General features: G+C 38.1%; 2 protein-coding genes across 5 annotated transcripts in view; one reads left to right on the top strand and one right to left on the bottom strand.

Annotated features, from left to right (window-relative positions):
- The window catches only part of HELQ (helicase, POLQ like), a 43,702-nt gene extending 25,644 nt beyond the window's left edge, over positions 1 to 18,058 (bottom strand). The window contains exons 1-9 of one of the 4 annotated variants that reach the window (XM_039253967.1): positions 17,697 to 18,058; positions 15,517 to 16,231; positions 11,060 to 11,238; positions 10,075 to 10,275; positions 9,605 to 9,677; positions 6,840 to 6,937; positions 5,047 to 5,145; positions 3,800 to 3,945; positions 152 to 391 (exon numbers count right to left, since the gene is read on the bottom strand). In XM_039253967.1, the coding sequence (XP_039109898.1) occupies positions 152 to 391; positions 3,800 to 3,945; positions 5,047 to 5,145; positions 6,840 to 6,937; positions 9,605 to 9,677; positions 10,075 to 10,275; positions 11,060 to 11,238; positions 15,517 to 16,231; positions 17,697 to 17,888 (1,943 nt within the window). In that variant the 5' untranslated portion in view covers positions 17,889 to 18,058. Of the gene's footprint in view, positions 1 to 151; positions 406 to 3,799; positions 3,946 to 5,046; positions 5,146 to 6,826; positions 6,938 to 9,604; positions 9,678 to 10,074; positions 10,276 to 11,059; positions 11,239 to 13,907; positions 14,745 to 15,516; positions 16,232 to 17,696 lie in introns of those variants that run through there. The other 3 variants (XM_039253968.1, XM_039253969.1, XM_039253970.1) reach the window with 3 other exon arrangements.
- Positions 18,059 to 18,198: 140 nt separating this feature from the next.
- Positions 18,199 to 22,660, top strand: MRPS18C (mitochondrial ribosomal protein S18C). Its single transcript, XM_039253972.1, has 6 exons — positions 18,199 to 18,398; positions 19,386 to 19,438; positions 20,736 to 20,819; positions 21,837 to 21,894; positions 22,399 to 22,458; positions 22,544 to 22,660. The coding sequence occupies exons 1-6, from the start codon at positions 18,299 to 18,301 to the stop codon at positions 22,618 to 22,620; spliced, it is 432 nt and encodes a 143-aa protein (XP_039109903.1). The 5' UTR covers positions 18,199 to 18,298; the 3' UTR covers positions 22,621 to 22,660.
- The last annotated feature ends 105 nt before the right edge of the window (positions 22,661 to 22,765 follow it).

Raw genomic sequence — 22,765 nt, 5'->3', positions numbered from 1 at the left:
ATTATAGGAAATAAACCACACAATTAACTCAGTAAATGAAAAACATTTGATAAATTCTCACCCACTACCGAGAAAGAATAAAACAAAAGAACTCCTGGCATGCTGAGAATTAAAAAGTTTTGAGCCCGGCCACTAGTTCCTGGTGTCTTACCTTCGAGCTGGTAGATTAACGCCTGCTGCGAGTGTGGAAGTGCAGGTAAAAAGGCACAGAACTCCTGTGGAATAGGCCTCCTCCAAGAGCTTCCTTTCATCGTTCGTTAAACCGCTGTGGTGATAGGCAACCCCAAAGGGGATGGTACGCTTTAAAACAGGACACAAGTTGCCATTGCTGACATCCTTCAAGTTCTTAATCACCTCATGTTTTTCTTCCTCCCTGTGTTTCAGATATTCCCTAGGAAAAGCGATCTGTTAGAGATACGAACCCTTGATATTATAGTGACAAAATGCCTGCTGTTTTAACTTCAGTAGATGCGTGTAAAAATTCTCTATTCAAAAACATATTGCTTTCATTAATAAGTACATAAGATGTTCTTAGAATTCTGATTCTGATTTCCTCAATTATTAGGCACTCTCAATCTTTTTGTGGATCACAGAGCCCTGTGAAAATGTGATTAAAGCTAAGGGAAAAAACCCCATAAAATAATCATAACACTTTGCTTATAAGTTCATGGACTTGCTGAAGTTCATTCCCATATTGGCTATGAATCCATGGATGCTAGGTTTTGACCTCTGCTGTAGATGTTACAATTAGTTTTTTTATTAGAACATACATTTTTATTGGCTTTTTAAAGAAATTTTAAGTCATTTTCTTCTCTGAAGATGGAAACATTTATTATCAAATATGTATTTATGTAAAATACCAACAGTCTAAACACTAGAATTTTAGAAGCTTCAATAATATCCCACAATGTCTCTGCATCTAAGAGTACCTTATTATTCTAAATTCCTTTTAGAAAAGAGAGGAAGGACTGAAAGACTAAGTACAACTAATTACTGACTGTAAAGCAACAACTTCTGAATACCAGTAACAACCAAATATAATCTATGATGAACATAGTAGACTCACAGCCTGTGTTGTTCCAGTGTGCTTCACGGAAAGAATAGAGCTCTGGCTCTATTATTCTGATGTTAACTGCAGAAGGCCAGTAACTTCATAAGAAGCTGAGGAACAGGGTTCAAGGAGGTGGAAGAAGAACAATTAAGAATTGGGAAGAAAGTAGTCAAGAGTTACGGGTGTGAGATTTAGAAGTGATAGCTGAGGAGGGAGCAGCACACTCTTACTCTGCTAGTCAGCATGTAAGGTCCTGAGAGAGAAGTATGGGATGAACTCAAGAAACTCAGTCTTCCACGGGGTGAAATACGGATAATTACCATATAATTTTAGAGAAGGGAGATCGTTTACAACTGACCAAGTGAGTTATGGTTACATGGAGACGGATTTCATGGCAGAGGCCGAGATCGGAGCTGGAAGGGGCAGTGAAGCCCCCTTTCCTGGCAAAGGGTAAAGCATGATCAGAGGCCTGGAAATGAGAAGTTCAAAGCATAAACAAAAAGGATGGAATTTGGATGAATTTCAGGGTGAATGAAGAGTAGAAAAAATAAGGATGGAAAATTTAAGTTAGATTTCAGCATGAATTCTAAACTAAGAAGCACCGTGGAAGCATTTTTAGGGAGATTTCTAGGGAAAGTGATAGGACTAAAGCTTTGCCAGTACCAGCAAATAGCGTTTAAAAGTCATTATTGACTTACAAGTCAAAGGAAGTGACAGCCATAAATCAGAACATAATTTTCCTTGAGACTGAGACAATCACTTGGGAAAAATCTGTTCCAGTCTTTGCCTGATTCTACTGCTTAGGGGATTTTACTGTACTAGCTTCCCGTGATATTTATGATAAAGAGGCACATAATTAAGATACAAGTAGATATCACAGGGCTCTCAAGAAATCATCTTTATTTTTTATAATTTTTATAATTTTTATTTTTTTGTGGGGGAGAGTGCAAGTGGGGTAGGGACAGAGAGAGGGGGACAGAGGATCTGAAGCAGGCTCTCCGCTGACAGGCTGACAGCAGTGAGCATGATGTGGGGCTCGAGCTTATGAACTGTGAGATCATGACCTGAGCTGAAGTCGGGTGCTCAACCGACTGAGCGACCCAGGTGTCCCCAAATCCTGTTTTTTTTTTTTTTTAAATTAGTTTTTCAATGTTTGTTTATTTTTGAGAGAGAGAAGTTGCAAGCTCGGGAGGAGCAGAGAGAGAGAGAGGTCAGTGCAGAGCCTCATGTGGGACTCGAACTCATGAACTATGAGATCATGACCTGAAGTCAGATGCTTAATGGACTGAGCTTCCCAGACCCTCCTCAAGAAATCATGTTTTAAAGATATTCATTTAGAACCCATTTAGCTCTAGATTTACTTTATCTACATGTAAATTATCTACATGTAAATTATAGATTAATCAAGAGCCACAAAAAAGGGGTGCTAAACTATACTAAGAACATTCAGCTAATGAGAGCAGCAAGTAATATGCAAAATATATTTTAGAGGACAATTTCCTTGAGAAGCAGTTAAGTCCTATCTCTTTTAGAAAGTATCAAGTATCTACGATAATTCATTAACTAAGAGTTATAGAAAAGCAAAATTTTAAGTGCTTTGCTGTTAAACAACATTTATGACCCAAATAAACTGCTTTCACCAAATGCAAAATAAGTCAAGGGTATAATTAATAAATCTCATGTCTTGCAGTCAAATGTTAATCCTTAAATATCCGCATCACTTAGCCAGTGCTATATTCTCTTATTCTATGAAAACTAATGATTTACTGAGACTACCTTAGTGATAATTTCATTTCCTTAGGCTTTTATAATCAATGTCATCATTGTAAAGGCAGACTGTTACCAAAATGGGAAACTCCTTGACTTTATCCTAAACATCTATATCACTGTTCTGGTCAGTAAATTTAACTATATTAGACCAATCCATGACAGTAGGACTGGATGGGGACGTGACGGCTGAATTAGAATCCAGGGTAATAACTGTCTATGAATGGTGATACAGCCCTGGCTAAGGAGCCAAAAAGAAGTCTGAAAAATGCAATAAAACTACACATGGGACAAAGATACAGAAAAAAACTGTACTGTTCATACTTAAGGTCACTTTATACTCATTGCTATGAGTATAAAAGAGCCAATATTAAAATACTATAAAGTTAAAACTGATAAGTTTCTTAATTACTTAAGAAATTCAATTCAAATTCAAATTTATTTACTTACATGTAAAGTTTACTAAGGAAACAAAGACAACATTATTTAATAACAAAGAAGTTTAAGCTAAAGATATGATTCATATCCTCAGTGATTAGTGACTGGTCCTTTGACTACCATAGCCAGTGGGTGCTGTGGTTGAACCATATGGTTGGTTGTAGGCTGAACCTGCCTGGAAGGTTTACAAAATCCTGATGCCTGGGCCCCACTCCCGGAGATTCTGATTTTCTGGGATGTAACCTGGGCACTGGGATGTTTAAAAGCCCTTGAGAGGATGCATTTGCAGTCAAGGTTTAGAATCATTGATCTAAACTGTTCTATCAGTCAGCATTCTCTTACATGTAGCCTTGAATTTTTCTTTGTCTATTTCACATATATGAATTTCACAGTTAAACTTTCTTCAAGGTTAGGGCCTTAAAATTGACTATAGCAACTTATTATAATGTTCTACAAGAAATAATCAGTGCTTTTTGAATAAACAGAACATATAGCATGTAAATTATGATAAAATAAAACAGTATTTTTTAAAGATTAACATACTTGCTTAAAAATTTGCATATCATTTCTGCTACGTTTTCACAGTTCTTCTTAGTGGGACAAAAAACTAAGCAGGAATAATTGGGAATAACTTCTGTCACCAATGCTACCAAGTGATCAGGGTCCATCTTTTTCAGAGCCTCGGAATACTGTTCAACAAGATGCAGGAACAAGACAGTTAGCAACCATGAAAACCTGTCACTTTGCCAGTGTGCTTTGGAAGGCACATAAGCCATCCTTAATTTTGAAGTTCTCATTGAATAAATCTGATCATTTAAAAGAAAAGAAGAAACCCAGATTAAATTTCAAAATGTTAAGTCCCACTTTCAGGTTATCAGGGCTTTGTTAGGTGTATTTAGTTTTAAGTTCATTATTATTTTCATAATAGAAATGTTATTTTCATTTACAGAAATGAAAAGAGTAAACGTTATTAATAACCCCCCCTGCAAGTTCAGCTCCAGTACAGCAAAAGTAAAAAGTCCACAGAGAGAAACACAGATTGAGCCTAATAATGATCAAAGGACCACATAGATGAGATAATGCTTTTCACTAATAGTTTTCAAAAGCATAGATTCAATCACACTACAGGATATATTTTCAGAAATTAAATATGTATTCATCAAGCAGACACAAGGAATTCAACAAAAAGAAAAATATAAAATTATTTAAAAGCACTGGGGGTTATATGGAAACCGACTTGACAATAAACTATATATAAAAGAAAAAAAAGTAAAAATAAAAAAAAATCTCACTTCTTTCAACTTTATTGAAAACTAAGATACAGATTTAGAATAATATACCTTTATGGAACTCTAAACTACTGTAAAATCCCTTTGTCTTCTTTTTAACATCTCCTATAAGTCAAAAACATTAACATAGTAGACATTAACATTTTATATCCAATGTCTGAACTACATAGCCCACAAAAGTTTCTTCTTGTTTTGTGCTTGTTACTGAATGAATAAACATTTAAGGGAGAGGTCTCCAGATTTTCTTGGTTCATGGAGCCCTAGGGCCAAAAGAAATACCTAACAGTTTTGTTTATTAGGTATTTAGGTGCAAACAACTTAAGTATGTACTTCTTCACAATTTTGTAGCCGTTTGAATAAATAGTACACATCACCTGAATGAAAAAAATACTGTTATTTCATTCTTAACCATAATAGCCAGCTAACAGGATGTACCCACAACTGAGCATTGCATGGGAAACAAAGTTTGGGAACCTCATATTCAAGGGATATTAATGTTACCTTATAATTCAGTAGACGTGAAAAAGTCATGCCATTCTCAGCTTTGCTGTCAACCTCATATATCGCATCGTTTATTTTCAAATATTCTTTTAATTCAACCTTGCATTAAAAAGACATTTGCAATTAATACCATATATAAATTCCTCTTTCCAAGTTTAAAATTTTGTGAAATATGTTGTAAAAAAGGACAGCAATAGAAAAATTGTAGCTTTTCTAAGGTATGCAAAACATGATTCAATTTAAAAGTTTTTTCTTTACCATTTCTTTAAGTCTCTTTTTCCCTTTCAATCAAAATAGGGATTAATACTCTTGAAGAAATACTTCTAAATTGACTAACCACTAAAAGGAAACCAGACAGTTCTGTTATTTGTCACAAGAAGTAAAAATAAGTCAATGTTCACATTCTGTCTTTTATTAAGGAGTTATCTGTGTTATTCCTCAAGATCTATAATTTTCTGTCTCATCAGTCATCGGTTTTAATTCTATACATCACCACATTGTTTTTAATTTAAGTATTTGTAGACAAAAGATGTTTATGAATACAGTTTACTGCATTTTTAAAAGAATAGTGTCTAATTTGACTATTAAGGTCAGCAAGTGTCTCAAAAGTTCTACTTTTTGATGCAAATATAAAAGCACCAAATTTTAAAATAAAATCTGGTGATTCTCAATAATTATTTTCTGAAAAGCTATTTAGACAACTGAATATGCACATGAGTACTGCAGATAGAGCATATGTTCACTATAAGCTAGTTTCAGATAATTATGAATTATATTTATTTACTTTCCTTAAGTCTTTTGGGAATACTGTTATTAGAGAGTTTAAACTTAAATCCACATGAAGTCTTAGCTTATTAAAAAAGCATTGTAACTGGGGCGCCTGGGTGGCTTAGTCTGTTGAGCGTCCGACTTTCGCTTGGGTCATGATCTCGCGGTTCGTGGGTTCGAGCCCCGCGTCGGGCTCTGTGCTGACTGCCGGCTCAGAGCCTGGAGCCTGCTTCAGTCTGTGACTCCCTCTCTCTCTGACCCTCCCCTGCTCACGCTGTCTCTCTCTCTCTCCTAGAAATAAATAAAACATTAAAAAAAAAATTAAAAAAAAAAAAAGCATTGTAACTACCAATGCATAAATATATGAAAACATTTTAACTTTTAAGATAATGTTTTTATATGCCAATAACTCAAAACATGAATGACTAAATTTTGACCAAATGAAAAAATCTTTAATAAGTAGAAAAATAGAATGTATCTGGAAAATTTCATTCAAAAAATATTCATTGAAGGTCCAGGAGCCAAGCATTGTTCCAGGTGCTACAGATACCCAAGTGACCCAGATTAAGATCTGACCCCACAGAGTTTATGTTCTCTGTACACAAACTCTTATTAGCATTTAGCTCTGGTGAGTGGAATTATACCCCTTCACTCCTCCATGGTATTTTTTACATGGTATGTTAGCTACTTTTCTTTTTTTAACTATTTATTTGTTTATTTCTGAGAGAGAGAGCCTTAGAGAGGGAGCACGTGTGCATGAGTGAGGGAGGGGCAGAGAGAGCGGGAGAGAGAGAGAATCCCATGAGGTGCAAAGAGAGGAGAGACAGAGAAAGAGAGGGTGAGAGAGAGTGTGGAGCTGGATCCAGCTCACCCAAAGTGGGGCTTGAACTCAAGAACTGTGAGATCATGACGTGAGCCAAAGTCAGATGCCTAACCGATTGAGCTACCCAGGCACCCCAGCGACTTTTCTTTCTGAGTAAGATGATGTATAACAAATCCATGCAGTGCAAACCTTAGGTACATACTGGTCTAAACTGACTGGTGTAATATTCTGCTTGAAGGAACTCTTGAAGGTCTTCAACATTGTTCAGTGTTGCACTCATGCCAATAATTTGAGTTGTTTCTAAAAAAAAAATCCAAAGGATGGAGGAAAATGTATTATTTTTAGTGTATTATAATAGTAATTTTAGCAACCTTTTTAAAATTTTATTTTATTTTTAAAGTTTATTTTTGTTTACTTTGAGGGAGAGGGGGAGAGAGAGAGAGAGAGCGTGCAAGAGGGGGAGGGGCAGAGAGAGAGAGGGAGACAGAATCCCAAGCAGGCTCCACATTATCACGGCAGAGCCCGTCGTGGGGCTTGAACTCATGAACTACGAGATCATGACCTGAGCCAAAGTCAAGAGTCAGATGCTTAACTAAGTGAGCCACCTAGGTGCCCTTAGCAGTCTCTATGAGTTCTGTATTCTAACTGAGTGATCTGGGAAAGGAGGGTGGGGAGGAGGTAAGAAAAATACAAAGATATTATGAGAGTATTATTGTGGCAATCAAAGACTGAAAACTTTAGGGATCCTGAAAGTTACTATTTGGAATTTTACAGAATCTCACACTTGCCAAGTCAGATCTTTATCAAGACTTCTAAGCAACAATAATGAGTATAAATATGCTTGTTGCTGACTATCTGGACCGTTGTGAGAAAGAGTTATGACATGTTCCACAGGTAGGGCTATAGGCAGATGAACAGGGTAGGATGCAGGGCTGAGTAGGTCCTGAACTCTTGTTATATAAAACTCTTTATGGGATTTTGCTATCAGGTTGACAACTTTTTGCCACAGGAAAGCAACTCAGGCAGGTTTTATTACTATCATCCATTTTGAAAAATTTTTTATCATTGAAATAGAGCTGACATACAGTGTTATATTAGTTTTAGGTGTATAAGAGTGATCAACAATTCAAAACATGACACACTGTTCACCACGGTTAGTGTAGCTATCATTTGTTATCATACAACATTATTATATTATTATTGACTCTATTCCCTATGCTGTACTTTTCAACCTCATGACTTATTTATCTTATAACTGTAAGTCTGTACCTCTTAATCCCCTTCACTTATTTTACCCATCCCAATGTCATCTATTTTTGGTGCATAAGGAAACAGAGGCACAGTTAATATAACTTGTTCAAGGTCACATATGTCGTTAAAAGTGAGTCAGGATTTTACTGCAGCTCGAGTCTGTCCTCAGCCACAATGCTATGCTATCTCCCAGTGGTAACACATGGTCCCCTCTACAGAGAGACAGTAGGGAAACCAAGAGAGAATGTTTCAGCACCTAATGGAAAAAAGAATGATAAACAACCCAATGCTGAAGAAAAATAAGGCAAGGACAGCCAGTGTACACTAGGTTTGACAAGTAGGTGACGATTCGCCTCTCTTCCTCTGCTTTTTATTTTTTCCATGGAATTTGTCACCATCTGATACACCATATGTTTTCTTGTTTGTCTGTTTACTGTCTGCTCACTTTCACTAAATTATAGGTTCAATCAAGGCCGGGACTTTGTGTCATTCACTGCTGTATCCTCAGCACTTAAAATAGCGTGTCTGGCACAAAGTAGGAACTCAGTAATTTTTTTTAATGTTTTATTTATTTCTGAGAGAGAGAGAGAGACAGCATGAGCAGGGGAGGGTCAGAGAGAGAGGGAGACACAGAATATGAAGCAGGCTCCAGGCTCTGAGCTAGCTGTCAGCACAGAGCCCGGTGGGGGGCTCGAACCCATGAACCGCGAGATCATGACCTGAGCCGAAGTCGGACACTTAACCGACTGAGCCACCCAGGTGCCCCGGAACTCAGTAATTCTTTTAACGAATGACTATAAAGTGCTGCAACCTGCCTAAATAATATTGCTATCAAAAATTTTTAAATAATTCTTAATATCTGCCCTTTATAATTACTTTTCCATATAAGAGCTATTGCAAAATATAACTTAATTAGTCTTGCAACAACACATCTATGAGTAGAAAGACTTTTAGAGTAAATATTTCATGCACAGTGAAAGACTCTTTGATGTTGCAAATAGCTCCTTAAAGCAGCTACTGGTGTGACGATGAGGATATTGATGGTGGTGGCAACAACAAACGCTTAGCTAGTGCTGTGTGCTAGGCAATTGTTGAAGGCTTCACCTTGTTAACTCTTATAGTCTTCACAACCATCCCATCTGGGTGGAACCATTATTATCCCCATTTTATAGATGAGGAAATGTTTAGTCACACAACTAAGCACACACAGCTAGTAAGTGGAGGATAATCACATAAATGTCTTCTAACGTTAATTTCCTTCATATTCACAGCTCTACTCGTGATTCCTCCAACAAAAGTTTGTAAGTTCACTTTAGAAGTAAAAAAAACTAAGGGGTGCCTGGGTGGCTTCGTTGGTTGAGCATCTGACTCTTGATTTCAACTCAGGTCATGATCTCACAGTTCATGGGTTCAGGTCTGCATTGGGCTCTGTGCTGACAGAGTGGAGCCTGCTTTGGATTCTCTCTCTCTGCCTCTTTGCCCCTCCCCTGCTCATTCTCTCTCTCTCTCTTTCTCTCAAACTAAGTAGATTAAAAAAAAAAAAAGAAAGAAGTAAAACTAATGCAGAATGCTAGGCTTAAAAAAAGGAAAGAAGTAAAAAGCTAATGCAGAATGTTTAAGTATCTTATTCTATGTTACATAATCTAACTAATGATAGAATTAAGTCTTATACAAGCTTCCTGAGTATAAATCAATTATATTTGGAAAAATACTCACTGCTAGTGTAGAGGACTTTTGCTAGGGTCATTTCCAGTATAGCCCCACGGCTTCCTTCACCAATCATGTGCAACTTTGAGATTAAAAAAAAAAAAGGGAGAAAAGTAAATTTGCATATGCCTATACAGAACATGCATGTATTGATATGCAATCAAGTAATCTTTGTTTTAGAACTCTTAAGCATTTTGGATATGGCAATTAGAATACATATGCATTGTACTACTGAGATTTTATGTTAATGAGGTTTGGGGGCAACATCCTGACACATCTGGAATTCATAACTGTCATTATAAAACTGAATATACACATACACATACATTCACTCTTCAAAAAACACTTAACACAAAACCAAATTTACAATTACTAAACATGAAATGTATTCACTTGTATTGTCTATTAATTATTAATAAAATATAATTATAAAATAATTATTAATAAAATGTTGGTAAACTATAAACGTAGCTACCAACCTCATCTACAACAACCAGACCCAGACTGCCGATCCTTCCAGTTTCAATCAAGGAGTTCACCAGACTATGCCCTTTTTCAATTGTGGCAATATAGAGAGACTTTTTTTCCCTTCTTTTAATTGGGGGAAACTTGCCTTTGCTTCCAGCATATTCTTCAACAAAGAAACCCAGTTCTATACCGAAACTTGACAAACCTGAAATCTAGAATATCATTTAAAATAAGCAAAAAAATTAGATAATTAACTCATTAAGAGCTCATGTCTATTTTTTAAAAATCTTAAACAGTATGTAATACCAATGAATGAGAACAAGGTCACAGATAAGGCACATATATCTAAGAAATGTTATAATTCCTGTGTGGCTCTTTGCAAAATGAACGCAGCTTTTAAACTACATAGTCAAAGTGAAGATAAATTTCAAATGTCTCCTCTTGATTTAAAGAAAATCCGCATAACTCATTTTGATAAAATAATCGATTACTTTCTGCTTGAAAAGGCAGGCTAAATATCAACAGAACTTTTACAATGGAGTTTAATCCACCAGTTTAGGAAATAAAATTCTTCTTTCAAGAGGCAACGAGTAGTAGAAAAGACTTTTGGTAGGTCCAACATACTGCTTTGCACATCCTAAAAAGTATTAATTCTCCATCATTAATAGAAATACCTCTTCTTAGTCAATGAAAAGTTGTTACAGGAATATCTGGATGGTTCAGTGGGTTAAGTGTCCGACTTCAGCTCAGGCCATGATCTCATGGTTTGTGAGTGAGTCCCGCTTTGGGCTCTGTGTTTGACAGCCTGGAGCCTGTTTCTGATTCTGTGTCTCCTTTCTCTCTCTGCCCTTCACCCGCCTGTTCTCCCCCTTCCCCCACCAACTCTCTCTCAAAACTAAATTTAAACTTAAAAAAAATAGTTGTTACATTCATGGTAGCTTTTCTATCTTAATATGAAAATGTTAGCAAATACTGCTTGTTAAAAAAAAATTGCACCTTTTCTTGGACAATTGCCACATATGGTAAGATCATTAGAACATCTCTCCGTCGGCAAAGCAGTTCCTGTAGCATTAAAATCTCAGCAACGAGGGTTTTTCCGCCACTCGTTGGCAAGGAATATATTAAGTTTTTTCTTTCTTGCACAGAATTCAGTGTTAAGCAAGTATGTTGCCATTCTGCGGAATTAAAAAAAAAAAGCATTACTTTCCCCTTCTATAATTGTCTTAAGAAACTTTTCTAAGAAGGAAAAACCAAATCCCACTGTGTGTATCAATCTTCTCATTATACATCCTTGTTAAATGTCAAACATCCCGAAGTACTCTATGGACAAGCCACTGAGTCTAATTCTAATTCAGGCCTGGGCAGAGGAGTGGGCGACTAGGCCACCTATTTACCGGCTGCACCCTTAGGTCTAAGATTCTAACAGAGCAGGTAGAGGGCATCACCTGAGCCATCGGAGGAGCTAAAGGACAGTACAAAGATCTGTGTGAATTCTAATGCTTTGCTCTCATGTTCTGCAAGGAGATTGTGTGTTTCCCTTTCTCGTCTACCCAAACAACATCCTAGAGGGAAGTAGAGGAAGGAGGGGGAAAATGAGGTTTTATACATGGCTAGAAAGGCTATTCAACTGGCTTTTATGGAAAGCTGAACTCTGGCCTGAATACCATTTTGAACTCTAATACTGAAACCACAGGACTAGAATTCTTAACTGGTATCTCTAGGAATTCCACAACGTAGCAAGGTGGAATTCATGAAAAGGATCAAATCAGATCCAAAATACCTGTGCAAACTTGAGTAACTACTCTGTAGAATAATCTGACAATGCAGATCATTAAAGGTTTGTAAAATGTGCATCAGTACCTAATCACTAGTAAAACGGGCAAAAAATATGATAAGACATTTCACAGCAGGAAGAAATACAAATGGCTAACAAATACATGAAAAGATTCTCATTTGGGTTGGCACTGTTGGCATTCTATTGGGTTGGCAAAATAAATACGCAAATAAAATACAAGTAACTACTAAAAAAAAGTAGCACCACACATATAAAAGCCAGAGCTGACTGGGGACAGAGACATTCTTTTTTTTTTTTTAATTTTTAAAAATGTTTTTAAATTTATTTTTGACAGAGACACACATAGCATGAACAGGGGAGGGTCAGAGAGAGATGGAAATACAGAATCTGAAGCAGGCTCCCAACATGGGGCTTAAACCCACAAACCACAAGATTGTGACCTAAGCTGAAGTTGGCTGCTTAACTGACTAAGCCACCCAGGCACCCCGACAAAGAGACATTCTTATGTGTGGTTGATAAGAGCATAAAATACTATCATCTTTTTAGGGGTGCCTGGGTGGCTCAATTAAGTGTCTGGCCCTTGATTTTGCCTCAGGTCAAGATCTTCTGGTTTGCAGGATCAAGTCCCCCATCAGGCTCTGTGCTGATAATGTAGAGCCTGCTTGGGATACTTTCTCTCCCTTTCTCTGCCCCTCACCCCCCAATAAATATATATATTTTTCAAATTTATTTCTGAGAGAGAGAGAGAGACAGCGTGAGCAGGAGAGGGTCAGAGACGGAGGGAGACACAGAATCCGAAACAGGTTCCAGGCTCTGAGCTAGCTGTCAGCACAGAGCCTGATGTGGGGCTTGAACCCACAAACCGTGAGATCATGACCTGAGCCAAAGTCGGATGCCTAACCCACTGAGCCGCCCAGGCCCACCCCCCCCCCCAATAAATAAATAAACTTAAAAAAAAAAAAAACCCAGCCCTGCACACTGTCTTTGATTTAGTAGTATTATTTCTAGGTCTCTACACCTGCAAAAATAAAATTAAGGGTATTTAAAGATTATGTGCAAGATGTTCATCACAGCAAGAGCCATCAAAGGGTAAAGGTTGAATAAATTATTGCAATCATATATCATTCTTTGCAGCTTGAAAGCAGGTGGTAGACTGATTTATACATGCTCAAATGAAAGATAAATGTGTGTTAGATTATAACTAGCCAATTATGTACAGAATATTAGAAAATAATATAGACATAGAAAAGTTGGACTTGAATGTATTACATTTTCCAAAAAATAAATAAATACAAAAGTATGGCTAATAAGATATATTATAAAGCCTCAAAAAGTTACATCTGAATAACAGCCAAATGACTACTTTCTTGCATTTTGGTGATTCCCAAATATTTGCAAAGGACTTTTCACTTTAAAAATATTTCAAAAGGGACACCTTGGTGGCTCAGTTGGTTAAGCATCTGACTCTTAATTTCAGCTCAGGTCATGATCTCAGTTTGTGAGTCTGAGCCCCATGTGGGGCTGTCAGGCTCTGTGCTGACACAGCAGAGCCTGCTTGGGATTCTCTGTCTCCCTCTTCTCTATCCTTTCCTTCTCCCCCTCAAAACTAAATAAACATTTAAGAATAAAAATATTTCAAAAATACTTATGTTTAATATTTAATACTTACATATTAAATATAGGCTGGTATTACCCATTATATATGAAACTACAGGTATCTGTGCAAAAATACAATTTGACCATATCCACATTTTATCTCAGATTGTTAAAGTGTAAAATGACCAAAATAACAAATCCTTAGTAATATCACTTATCTTCATACATTAAAAAATGATTAACTGAGTTCTCAGCACTTATATAAAACACATTAAACATGCAATTCTATGATAAAAAAGCAAAAATAACAGTGTAAGGTTGAGGGTCTCCAGCTCAGCGGTTCTCAAACTTTCGGCACACCAGGATCCCTTGGAGGGCTTGTCAAAGCCAATTGCTGGTCACACCCCCAGAGGTTGATTCAGTAGGTCTAGGGTGGAGCTTGAGAATACTTACTTCAACAAGTTTCCAAGTGATGCTGATTCTGTTGTCCAGGAATTACACTTTGAAAACACTACTTTAGCACAATGAAAAATGACACACCTATTTATGTTTTAAATTGGTCATCAAACCAGATTAGTAAGTAAAAAGGTTTAAAAACTTGTCATTTGCTGAAGTTCTTCCTTAGAAGCTACCAATATAATTATTGACGGTCATTACTCAAGTGTAATTTCATATGTCCTTGATGCAGAACGTAACCTGCAAAACAACTATTATCGTTACTTACTTTTTAATAGGCCAGGAACTAAGGTTCAGAGTGCAAAACTTGGGTTTAAGTGACAAGGTCAGAATTCACAACTGGGCTAGGCCCTAGCAGTTGAGAACCAACCAGAGCCTACCAGGCACAGTGCCAGTTATGTAAGAAAAAGATGAGTTAGAGAGAGCCCTGTGTTCAGGGAGCTAGGAGAAAAGCAGATGGAAGAGAGTGAATGCCTGCTTCAAGGGCAATACACACCTTTAGCTCTTTAACTGCAAACCCCACAATTTAGAATTTATTAGACTCTCTAGTCTTATATTAGACTCTGTGTCCTGCAGTTCTACTTCTTCACCTGATTGTCTCCTCCCTGAGAGAATCATGTTTTCGTATGGTTCATAAGGTACTAACACAGGAGTTTCAGAAATGCTTATGAAGTGATTGGTGGGCAGGCTCGTCTCTGAGGATGGTAGAAACTGTCTCTTTGTCTAAAATGACACATATCTGAACTATATGCAAGGACCCCAGATCTTTGAAGAACATTATGACATATATTGCTATTAATACTATCTCTTTGTGCTTAACTCTTTTATTTTTATTAAAAAAAAAAACAGTTTTTTTAATGTTTTATTTCTGAGAAAGAGACAGGCAGCGTGAGCAGGGGAGGGTCAGAGAGAGAGGGAGACACAGAATCCGAAGCAGGCTCCAGGCTCTGAGCTAGCTGTCAGCACAGAGCCCGACGGGGGGCTCAAACCCACAAACCGTGAGATCATGACCTGAGCCGAAGTCGGACACTTAACCGACTGAGCCACCCACGTGCCCCTCTTTGTGCTTAACTCCATACTTCAGCTGTCTTTAGAGATATTTAGTTTTAATCGATGGTATTACTAATATTGATTGACGCTGTCATTTAAGACATGAGTAGTAAAAGGAATTTCAAGTTTGGGTAGAGAAGAGCCAGCCAAGGAAACACCAGCTAAGAAAACTGAGAAAAAACCAGGAGTGGAACGTCAAGAAGTCAGTGTTTCAAGGGTCTGGTTATTTGTGTCAGGTAAGAACTAAAAGCATCACTGGATTTAGACACCCTAGTCATACCTCAAGTGAGAGCACAGAACCCAGAGTTGGAGTGGGCTGAGAACTGTGAGGTGAGGAAAGGGAGATAGCAAAGATAATAGAGTTGAGAAGTGTGACCATGAAGGGAAGGGAAGAGGTTTAGTTAGCAGCAGGATGGGGATAGAAGGCTCGAGAGAGAACTGATATTTTGATTCGTCTTAAGATGAGATACATGACCACGGAAGCATCTGTTTTCTATTGATTTGCACAAGTATTATGGTAATTATGGTGTTTCTTCATTTCAGCAAAAAGCATTACCATATAATTTTTCAATTCCTTTGAACTGAACATAAAGGTCTCTCACTTTGCTGGGTAATGAATAAAAGGGACCAAGGTCATCTGATGATGACTCGATTGTTTTCTTAGCAATATTAATCTCCTCAGATAGGAGAGTCTCTTTGAGTTGTTTAGTCTTAGAAAATATTGGTGTTTGGGCCTTGGCATTTCCAGTCATGGCACTTTTTAGGTGTTCTTTAAGACTTTTTCTCCTATTCTCCTCTGAGCTAGTTCTGACTTTAGAAGAGGAATCATTGATTTGCTGGTGTTGTTCAACGCTGTTCTGGGGTAATTCCTCATTCATTGTCTTGTGAGAGGATGAGTTCCAATCCCTCTCTTTAGTTGACTGATCGCCCAAATCGTTTGAATAATTCTGCAAATTTTCAAAGTATAAAACCTGTGAGGAAGGCATATCATACAAAAGATCAGGTTCGGATTCAATACAGACATCTTCATGCCTACTCTGGTTGTTCGTGTGCTCATCTGTTTTTAATTCGGTAAAGTTGTCTATGGTAGTAATGCTGAGTTTGTTGTGTTTGTTGCTTTCTGAACAAAAATCTTGAGGAGAAAGATCTGAGGCATGTTTCCTATGTTCAGGACGCTGCATATATCGTTCCAGGTCATCAACTTGAGCTAAAAAAGAGTTGTCAGTAAAGCTATCAGAGTAACCAAACATGTCCTCTTCACTGTCATTATTCTGGAAAGAAAATGAAAAGATTAACGGTCAATTCTAGTTTCAATGCGAATAAAAGTTTCAGCCTCAGACTATACCAGGTATATAATTATATGGATCATACGCCTAAATGTAAATCACCCTATAAAATGGGTATTATCATCTCTATTTTACAGATGAAGAAATGGAAGTCCAGAGTGTTTCAGTGATTTGCCTAAACTGCACTCCTCGTGTATGGTGATACTGGGATCCTAATTTAGCCAGTGCTACATCCTTATAAAGGTAGCAAGAACTTAGGGCACCTGGGTGGCTCAGTCGGTTGGTCATCCAACTTCTGCTCACAGCTTGTGGTTTCGAACCCCGCGTCCGACTCTGACAGCTCAGAGCCTGGAGCATGCTTCGGATTCTGTGTCTTCCTCTCTCTCTCAACCTCTCCCTGGCTCAAGCTCTGTCTTTCTCTATCTCTCAAAAATAAATAAACATTAAATAAATAAAAAAAGGTAGCAAGACCAATAGACATCTATTGGAATGTCATCTCACTAGATGTTTCTGGTAACTGCAGCACCTCTTCCCCTCCCACACTGCAATCTATAGAGATCGGCTTGTAATAGAACCATGTTTGTACCACTGGACATTCCAAGGAAATTCTGTTCCTAGGAATTTGGAATTGAAAGGGAGGGTCTGTATACTGACTTGGGATGATCCACTAAACAGAAGAGATGTAAATTTAGACAGCAGTACAGTGAAGTGTTTAATAAGACAAGATCTGAAGTCAGAAATGCAGTTTCTTGCTGGGTGTGGGGCGGTTTGGGTGGCTCAGTTAGTTGAGTGTCTGACTTTCACTCCAGTCATGAGCTCATGGTTGGTGGGTTTGATCCCCAATCCCCACATCAGGCTCTTTGCTGTCAGCACAGAGCCCACTTCAGATCCTGTGTCCACTCTCTCTCAGCCCCTCCCCTGCTCATGCTCTCTCTCTCTCAAAAGTAAATAAACATTAAAGAAAATAGTGTTTTTTCTTAACTTCTCAGGGCCTGATTTCTGTTGTAAAATCAAGATAATACAAATAGCTTAACAAAGTACTCAGCACATAATGAATGTCCAATAAATGGCACATTCTATTAGTTCAGGAGGAACAGCAGTAACCTGGGTATCTAGATGTGCATCTCAGTCATGCCGCTTATTTGCATGTATGACTTTCAAACTTATTTTAAAAAAATGAGGCTAGCAAAGCAATTAATACCTCACAAGTGAGGATTAACTGATAACAAAGACGAAGTAAGCAAATGAAGACTAGTAGATAATTGGTCAACTGTTTGCATCTAGGAAAGGAACTGCCAAAATTTTGAAGTTTCACGTTCCATCACTTCTACAGCTCGTCTCCCGAAGCCTTTCAGTGGGCAGGCGCGATAGGAGACCTGGGTTTATATTATGGCTCCAAAAATATACAGTGAGACAAGGAACTTTGGGAATCTGAGAGCTGAGGTTGTACCTCGACCGGCTGCACCTCCGCGGTTTTCTTCCGCCGGCTCCCAGCCGTCATCTCCTCCTCCTCTTCCTCCTCCTCTTCATCGCCTGGCTGGAGCTCGGCCGCGGTGGAGGCGGCAAAGATGCTCTCTAGGGTGGGCCGGTTCCTTTTGCGGACAGCAACCCGCCGGCGGATGCGGGAACCACCTTCATCCATGGCAGGGGCTGAGGACCCCGCCCGAACTTCGTCCCGCGTGACCCAGCCGCCAACCCCCCGTGGAAGAGGGAGTGGGGAACTGGGCGAGGGTAGCAAATGAGAGGGAACCCCGCTCGCCTCTCCATCCACCTCAGGATAGGATCGCAAATCAATTGCCGGGCGCTAGCAGACCGGAAGCGGCGGCACGAGCATAGGGTCCCGCCTTCTCCTTGTCCAATCACAGGTGTCCCAGGCTTACGCCTGTGAAGGTTTGAACTGGAAGGTGCTGCGCAGGCGCATTGAAAACCTTACCCACTTCTGTTCGCCAGCGGAACCTTTGAATCGAGTATTCGGGCCAACAGGGGAGAGCACCGGAGGCGACTTGTCAGGACTGTCTGGAAACAGGAAAGGAAGAGGAGGAGCCAGGATCCATGGCGGCGCTGGTTGCTGTTTGCAGTGGTCTAGGGAGGAAAAAGTTGGCGTACTTCATAAAGCCAGCTCTCTGCCTCAGAGATTCTAAGGCTCACGCGGGTAAAGTTTCCATATCCTGTGCTCTTTTGGGGCATTGCAGCGGTAGCGTCACCCCTAATTACGTTGGTGGAGTGGTCCCTATTAGCCAAACGACGCCGGTTTCTAGGCAATTAAGCCCTTCTCCAGGATAGGTGGGACTATATATGGCCCGGGACTAGTATTTTACGACAGAAGGGTGCGTGATTGTCGTCGAGTACACTTTTTTAAACACACGAAGAGAGTGATCGCGTGATTCTCAAGAGTACTTGCCTGAGAGCTCTGGGTACAGTGGGTACGGAAGGTACATTTCCAGAGTCACCCAGCAGCAGATTACAGGGGATGTCTACGGTTTCAGATCAGGGCGAAATGGTGACATGGGTTCTCGAATCTGTCATTTCTGCACGTTATCTTCTCTGCCAGTTACTCTCTTTAGGAGGTCTGTTACATTTTCCCTTGGTGTAACAGTGCCTTTCTGTTGCCTTCCCGTTATTTCCATTAAAATCTGTCTCTAACCGTGGAGTGAAGTGAAAATAAATTTCAGGAAGAGAGCAGGCGAGACGTTGTAGGGGTGGAGAAATATATGCCTTTTCCCCAAAGCCTTGGAAAGCATATTCATCATGTCTTACTCTGCGTCACTTCTAAAGGTTTTTATCCAGTCGTGTTTGTGAATATAAAACTTTTTTTAAATAAAATTTTTAATGTTTATTTTTGAGAGAGAGAGACAGCATGATTTGGGGAGGGGCAGGGAGACAGGGAGACGCACGATCCAGCAGGCTCCAGGCTCTGAGCTGTCAACACAGAGCCCAACCTGGGGCTCAAACCCATGAGCCTCGAGATTATGACCTGAGCTGAAGTCAACGATTAACTGACTGAACCACCCAGGTGCCTCCAAAACTTTCTTTTATATTGTATCCCTTGATTCACCTTGCTTCCATAAAAATAAAAAATCTTTCTTTAGTTGCTGCGCTAACAAAAAGAATTGGTTTGTTTCTGTTTGTTTAATTGCAGTGCTGTGGAGAACTTGTTCACAATATACGCAGGTAGCCAGCAATGAGGACCTGGTAAGGCTTTTTTTCTTCTCCTTTTTAAGGCATGTGCAAATATGAGCAAATTTGTATGATATTTTAGCTAGTTGAATAAAGTGCAGCTGGAGGAGAAAACAATTTATAATCAAAGTTTGAAAATTATAATTCATTGGTGAATCAGCACTTAAGTGGACTTTGAAGTAAGAGAATTTCTAGAGTCCTACAAGAAGCATCATTTGTGTTAAGACCATACTTTTCTTCCTAGATCTTAAATTTAAGGATATATGCTTTAGAAATTAAAAAAGGTAGTTTTGGTGGGTGCAGTAATTGCAGAATATCCAAGAGAGGAATTCAACAAAGTCTGTTCCCCATTTCAGATACAGTTCTTTGTGTCATTCATTACTGGGGGAATAGGTTCGGGGTTTTCATAAATGAGTGATCAGAATTAAAGTTTTACACCAGGACATTAAATACAGTTTCTTTTAGCCTGTAGATATATTTTTATGGTTTTCAAGTATTAGCTTTGGGCTTGGCCAGTATAGGTTTTCCTGCTATATGCAAAGATGATTTGACAGTAGTCAAACCATACAGAACATTTAGCACAGTGTAGACAAGGAACGTACGTAATCATTACCTGTGCACTGCATCTAAATTGGATTAAGAAAGTCTGAAAGGTTGAAAACCGGACTCTAGTCCCTTAAGCGTCCTTCCTGGTCATCTGATGCACACCATAGTTCAAGAGAGTAAAGGAAATTACTAGAGCTCTTTTATAGGTCATAAATTACCCTGAGGCACTAATGAAATACGGGCTTTCAGAAAAAAGCTCAGTCTCATTCAGTTGAAATTTTGCATGCAACTACAGGGGGTAAGGACTTCAAAGCCATTTCTAGGTAAGAATGTCGTGATTGGAGCCATACCTATACTGATTATAGAAGGGAGGCATTGTGACAGAGCATTAGAGGTAGTCGTAAAGACAGAAAAACCAAAAAGGCTGACATATAAAGCACTTTGGGGCCATGAAAGGTATCTTCCCATAAACAGAGATTGTATTCTATCCCAGAATCCTCCTGCATGATTTAATTCCTCCTTAGCCAAACCAAAGTACATGTACAAAATTGTATGAACACATTGAAATCTTTAAAATAGTGACTCCGTTTTTAGAAACCCTGATTTTTCTTCTACAAGCCAAGCTATCGTATTTATTTTTATATTAAGAAAGGTACAACTAATCCTTCTGATAGATTCAAATGTGGTGACCTTAGGATTTAATTTTTTATTTTAAAATGAACACATTAAACTGTATTATCAGATTTTTTTCTTTCCTTTATTTTAGCCCATTCCAATGGAAAATCCTTATAAAGAGCCTCTTAAAAAGTGTATCTTGTGTGGAAAACGTGTAGATTATAAGAATGTACAGGTAAGATATGGTTTTACTTCACTATGATACTTGATTTTAGGATTTTTGCTCCTTTGTTAGTCATAACTAAAGAGAATCAAGTCAGTTTTATAACAGGCTTTGTGTAGAGCCACCTGTTGTAGTAACTTCAGAATTTCAAATCTGGTTTTCTATGTACAAGGCATCTCTTTTATTCAACTGAGAGCCCTTTGGCTCTCCCTCATCTACTATTATTTCAGCTCAGTGTTTCTTCCTCTTTTTCCCTCTACCTTAAAGGTCTTAACAGTAGCTTGTTATGCAGGGATTCTTGGTAGAGTTGAACAGTTTGGAAAAAGCTCCTCTGCTGAAGTTGATCTCTGTACTGATACACTACCAACATCACCGCTTCAAATGTATTTTTGTCTGTTGTCCAGGGCTCAGCAAATTAAAAGTGGCAAATTAGGGGCAAGAATGGTTCTGGGGTTAAGTATCCTGACAGTAGCATCAAGTGATAGCTGCCTTAGGAGCAAAACCATTCAATTTAAAGCATATCAGGAGGATTGTGCGTAGTGCCAGAACAGTGCCTGCTACCTGAAAAGCACTAAAGAAGAATTTAATAAAACATAAAAGTATGGCAAGTAGCTTGAAGTACCTGTTGAAGACCCCACTGTAGACTGCTAGAATAATGTGACAAACTCTCATGATACATGAAATGTTTCATGCCTTGTTTTAAGCATAGTATTTTAGGAAAGTATCTGTGGAAGTCAAGAAAACAGGTTTAGCACTGAAAACAAGTGCTCATTAAGCTTTTGTATAGACTTTTTTTTGACACACTGGATGAGAGATGTTAACTTTGGTAATTAGCTTTTTCATTTAAAAAGATGATCTATTAATAGAATGGACATAGTTCAGTATTTATATTTTATGAATTTTGTCTGAAATTTATTAATAAACCTTTACATAACTTGACAGTTTATATATACATTTTTTAATTTACTCAAAGTTGAATAATTGTATTGATAAAAATTTTTTTTCTCCTCCAAATTAAATTCAAAACAGCTTTTGTCGCAGTTTATATCTCCATTTACTGGATGCATTTATGGAAGGCACATAACAGGTATTTTGTTTTCTATTATAGCAACTTATAAAAATTAGGTAAATCTACTTGTTATTTAAGAAAAATGGCAGATTTCAGATTTTGCTATTAGACCAGATATGACGTGTACTTTGAGAAAGCCTCTTTGTAGGCCAAAAGGGTTATCATTTTACGTAAGTCTTCTTATGCTCAGAGTTTACAGGCAGACATGTACAAAAATTAGGGCTGAAGAAAATGCATTGGTGTTTTGGAGTATACTATAATATTCCTATTTATTTAAACCAGGGGCCTGTTGCCTCTAGGCCAAGTCAGATCTGCCACTTGTTTTTGTAAATGGCTTACTTTAGTGGCTATAGCCACTTTGTGAGCTACATCACACTAATTATGACAATAACAGTATGGCCGCAAAGCCTAGGATATTTACTCCCTTGCTGTTTTCAGGTTTTCCAACCATTCCTTAAAATAGTTGTTCTGCATTATGAGTGCTGACATTTCTTAATGAATATGAAAGCATTTCTTTTATAGGTCTTTGTGGGAAGAAACAGAAAGAAATCACAAAAGCAATTAAGAGAGCTCAAATAATGGGTAAGAGCATCTGAAAAACTGAATTGAGCTAATGAAGTTTTTGCTGATTATCTTTTGTGAAGAACTTTCATTACCTTTTTTTCAGGGTTTATGCCAGTTACATATAAGGATCCTGCATATCTCAAAGACCCTAAAGTTTGTAACATCAAGTATCGGGAGTAAATTACATGTCTTACCATCAATAAACATATTTTACAATAAATGGTTGTATGGTTTAATATTGACTCAAATTACAAGATTTTATAACCTTTGAGTAGAAAATAGGCTAAATCTTACCAAATGCTTTAAGTTTTAAATTCTCAATAAG

The sequence above is a fragment of the Hyaena hyaena genome, unplaced genomic scaffold (genome assembly GCF_003009895.1).
Source record: "Hyaena hyaena isolate Hyena2069 unplaced genomic scaffold, ASM300989v1 scaffold_469, whole genome shotgun sequence".
Classification (NCBI taxonomy): domain Eukaryota; kingdom Metazoa; phylum Chordata; class Mammalia; order Carnivora; family Hyaenidae; genus Hyaena; species Hyaena hyaena.
The sequence above is the reverse complement of the archived record's forward strand: the minus strand, read 5'-3'. Positions and strand labels throughout refer to the sequence as shown.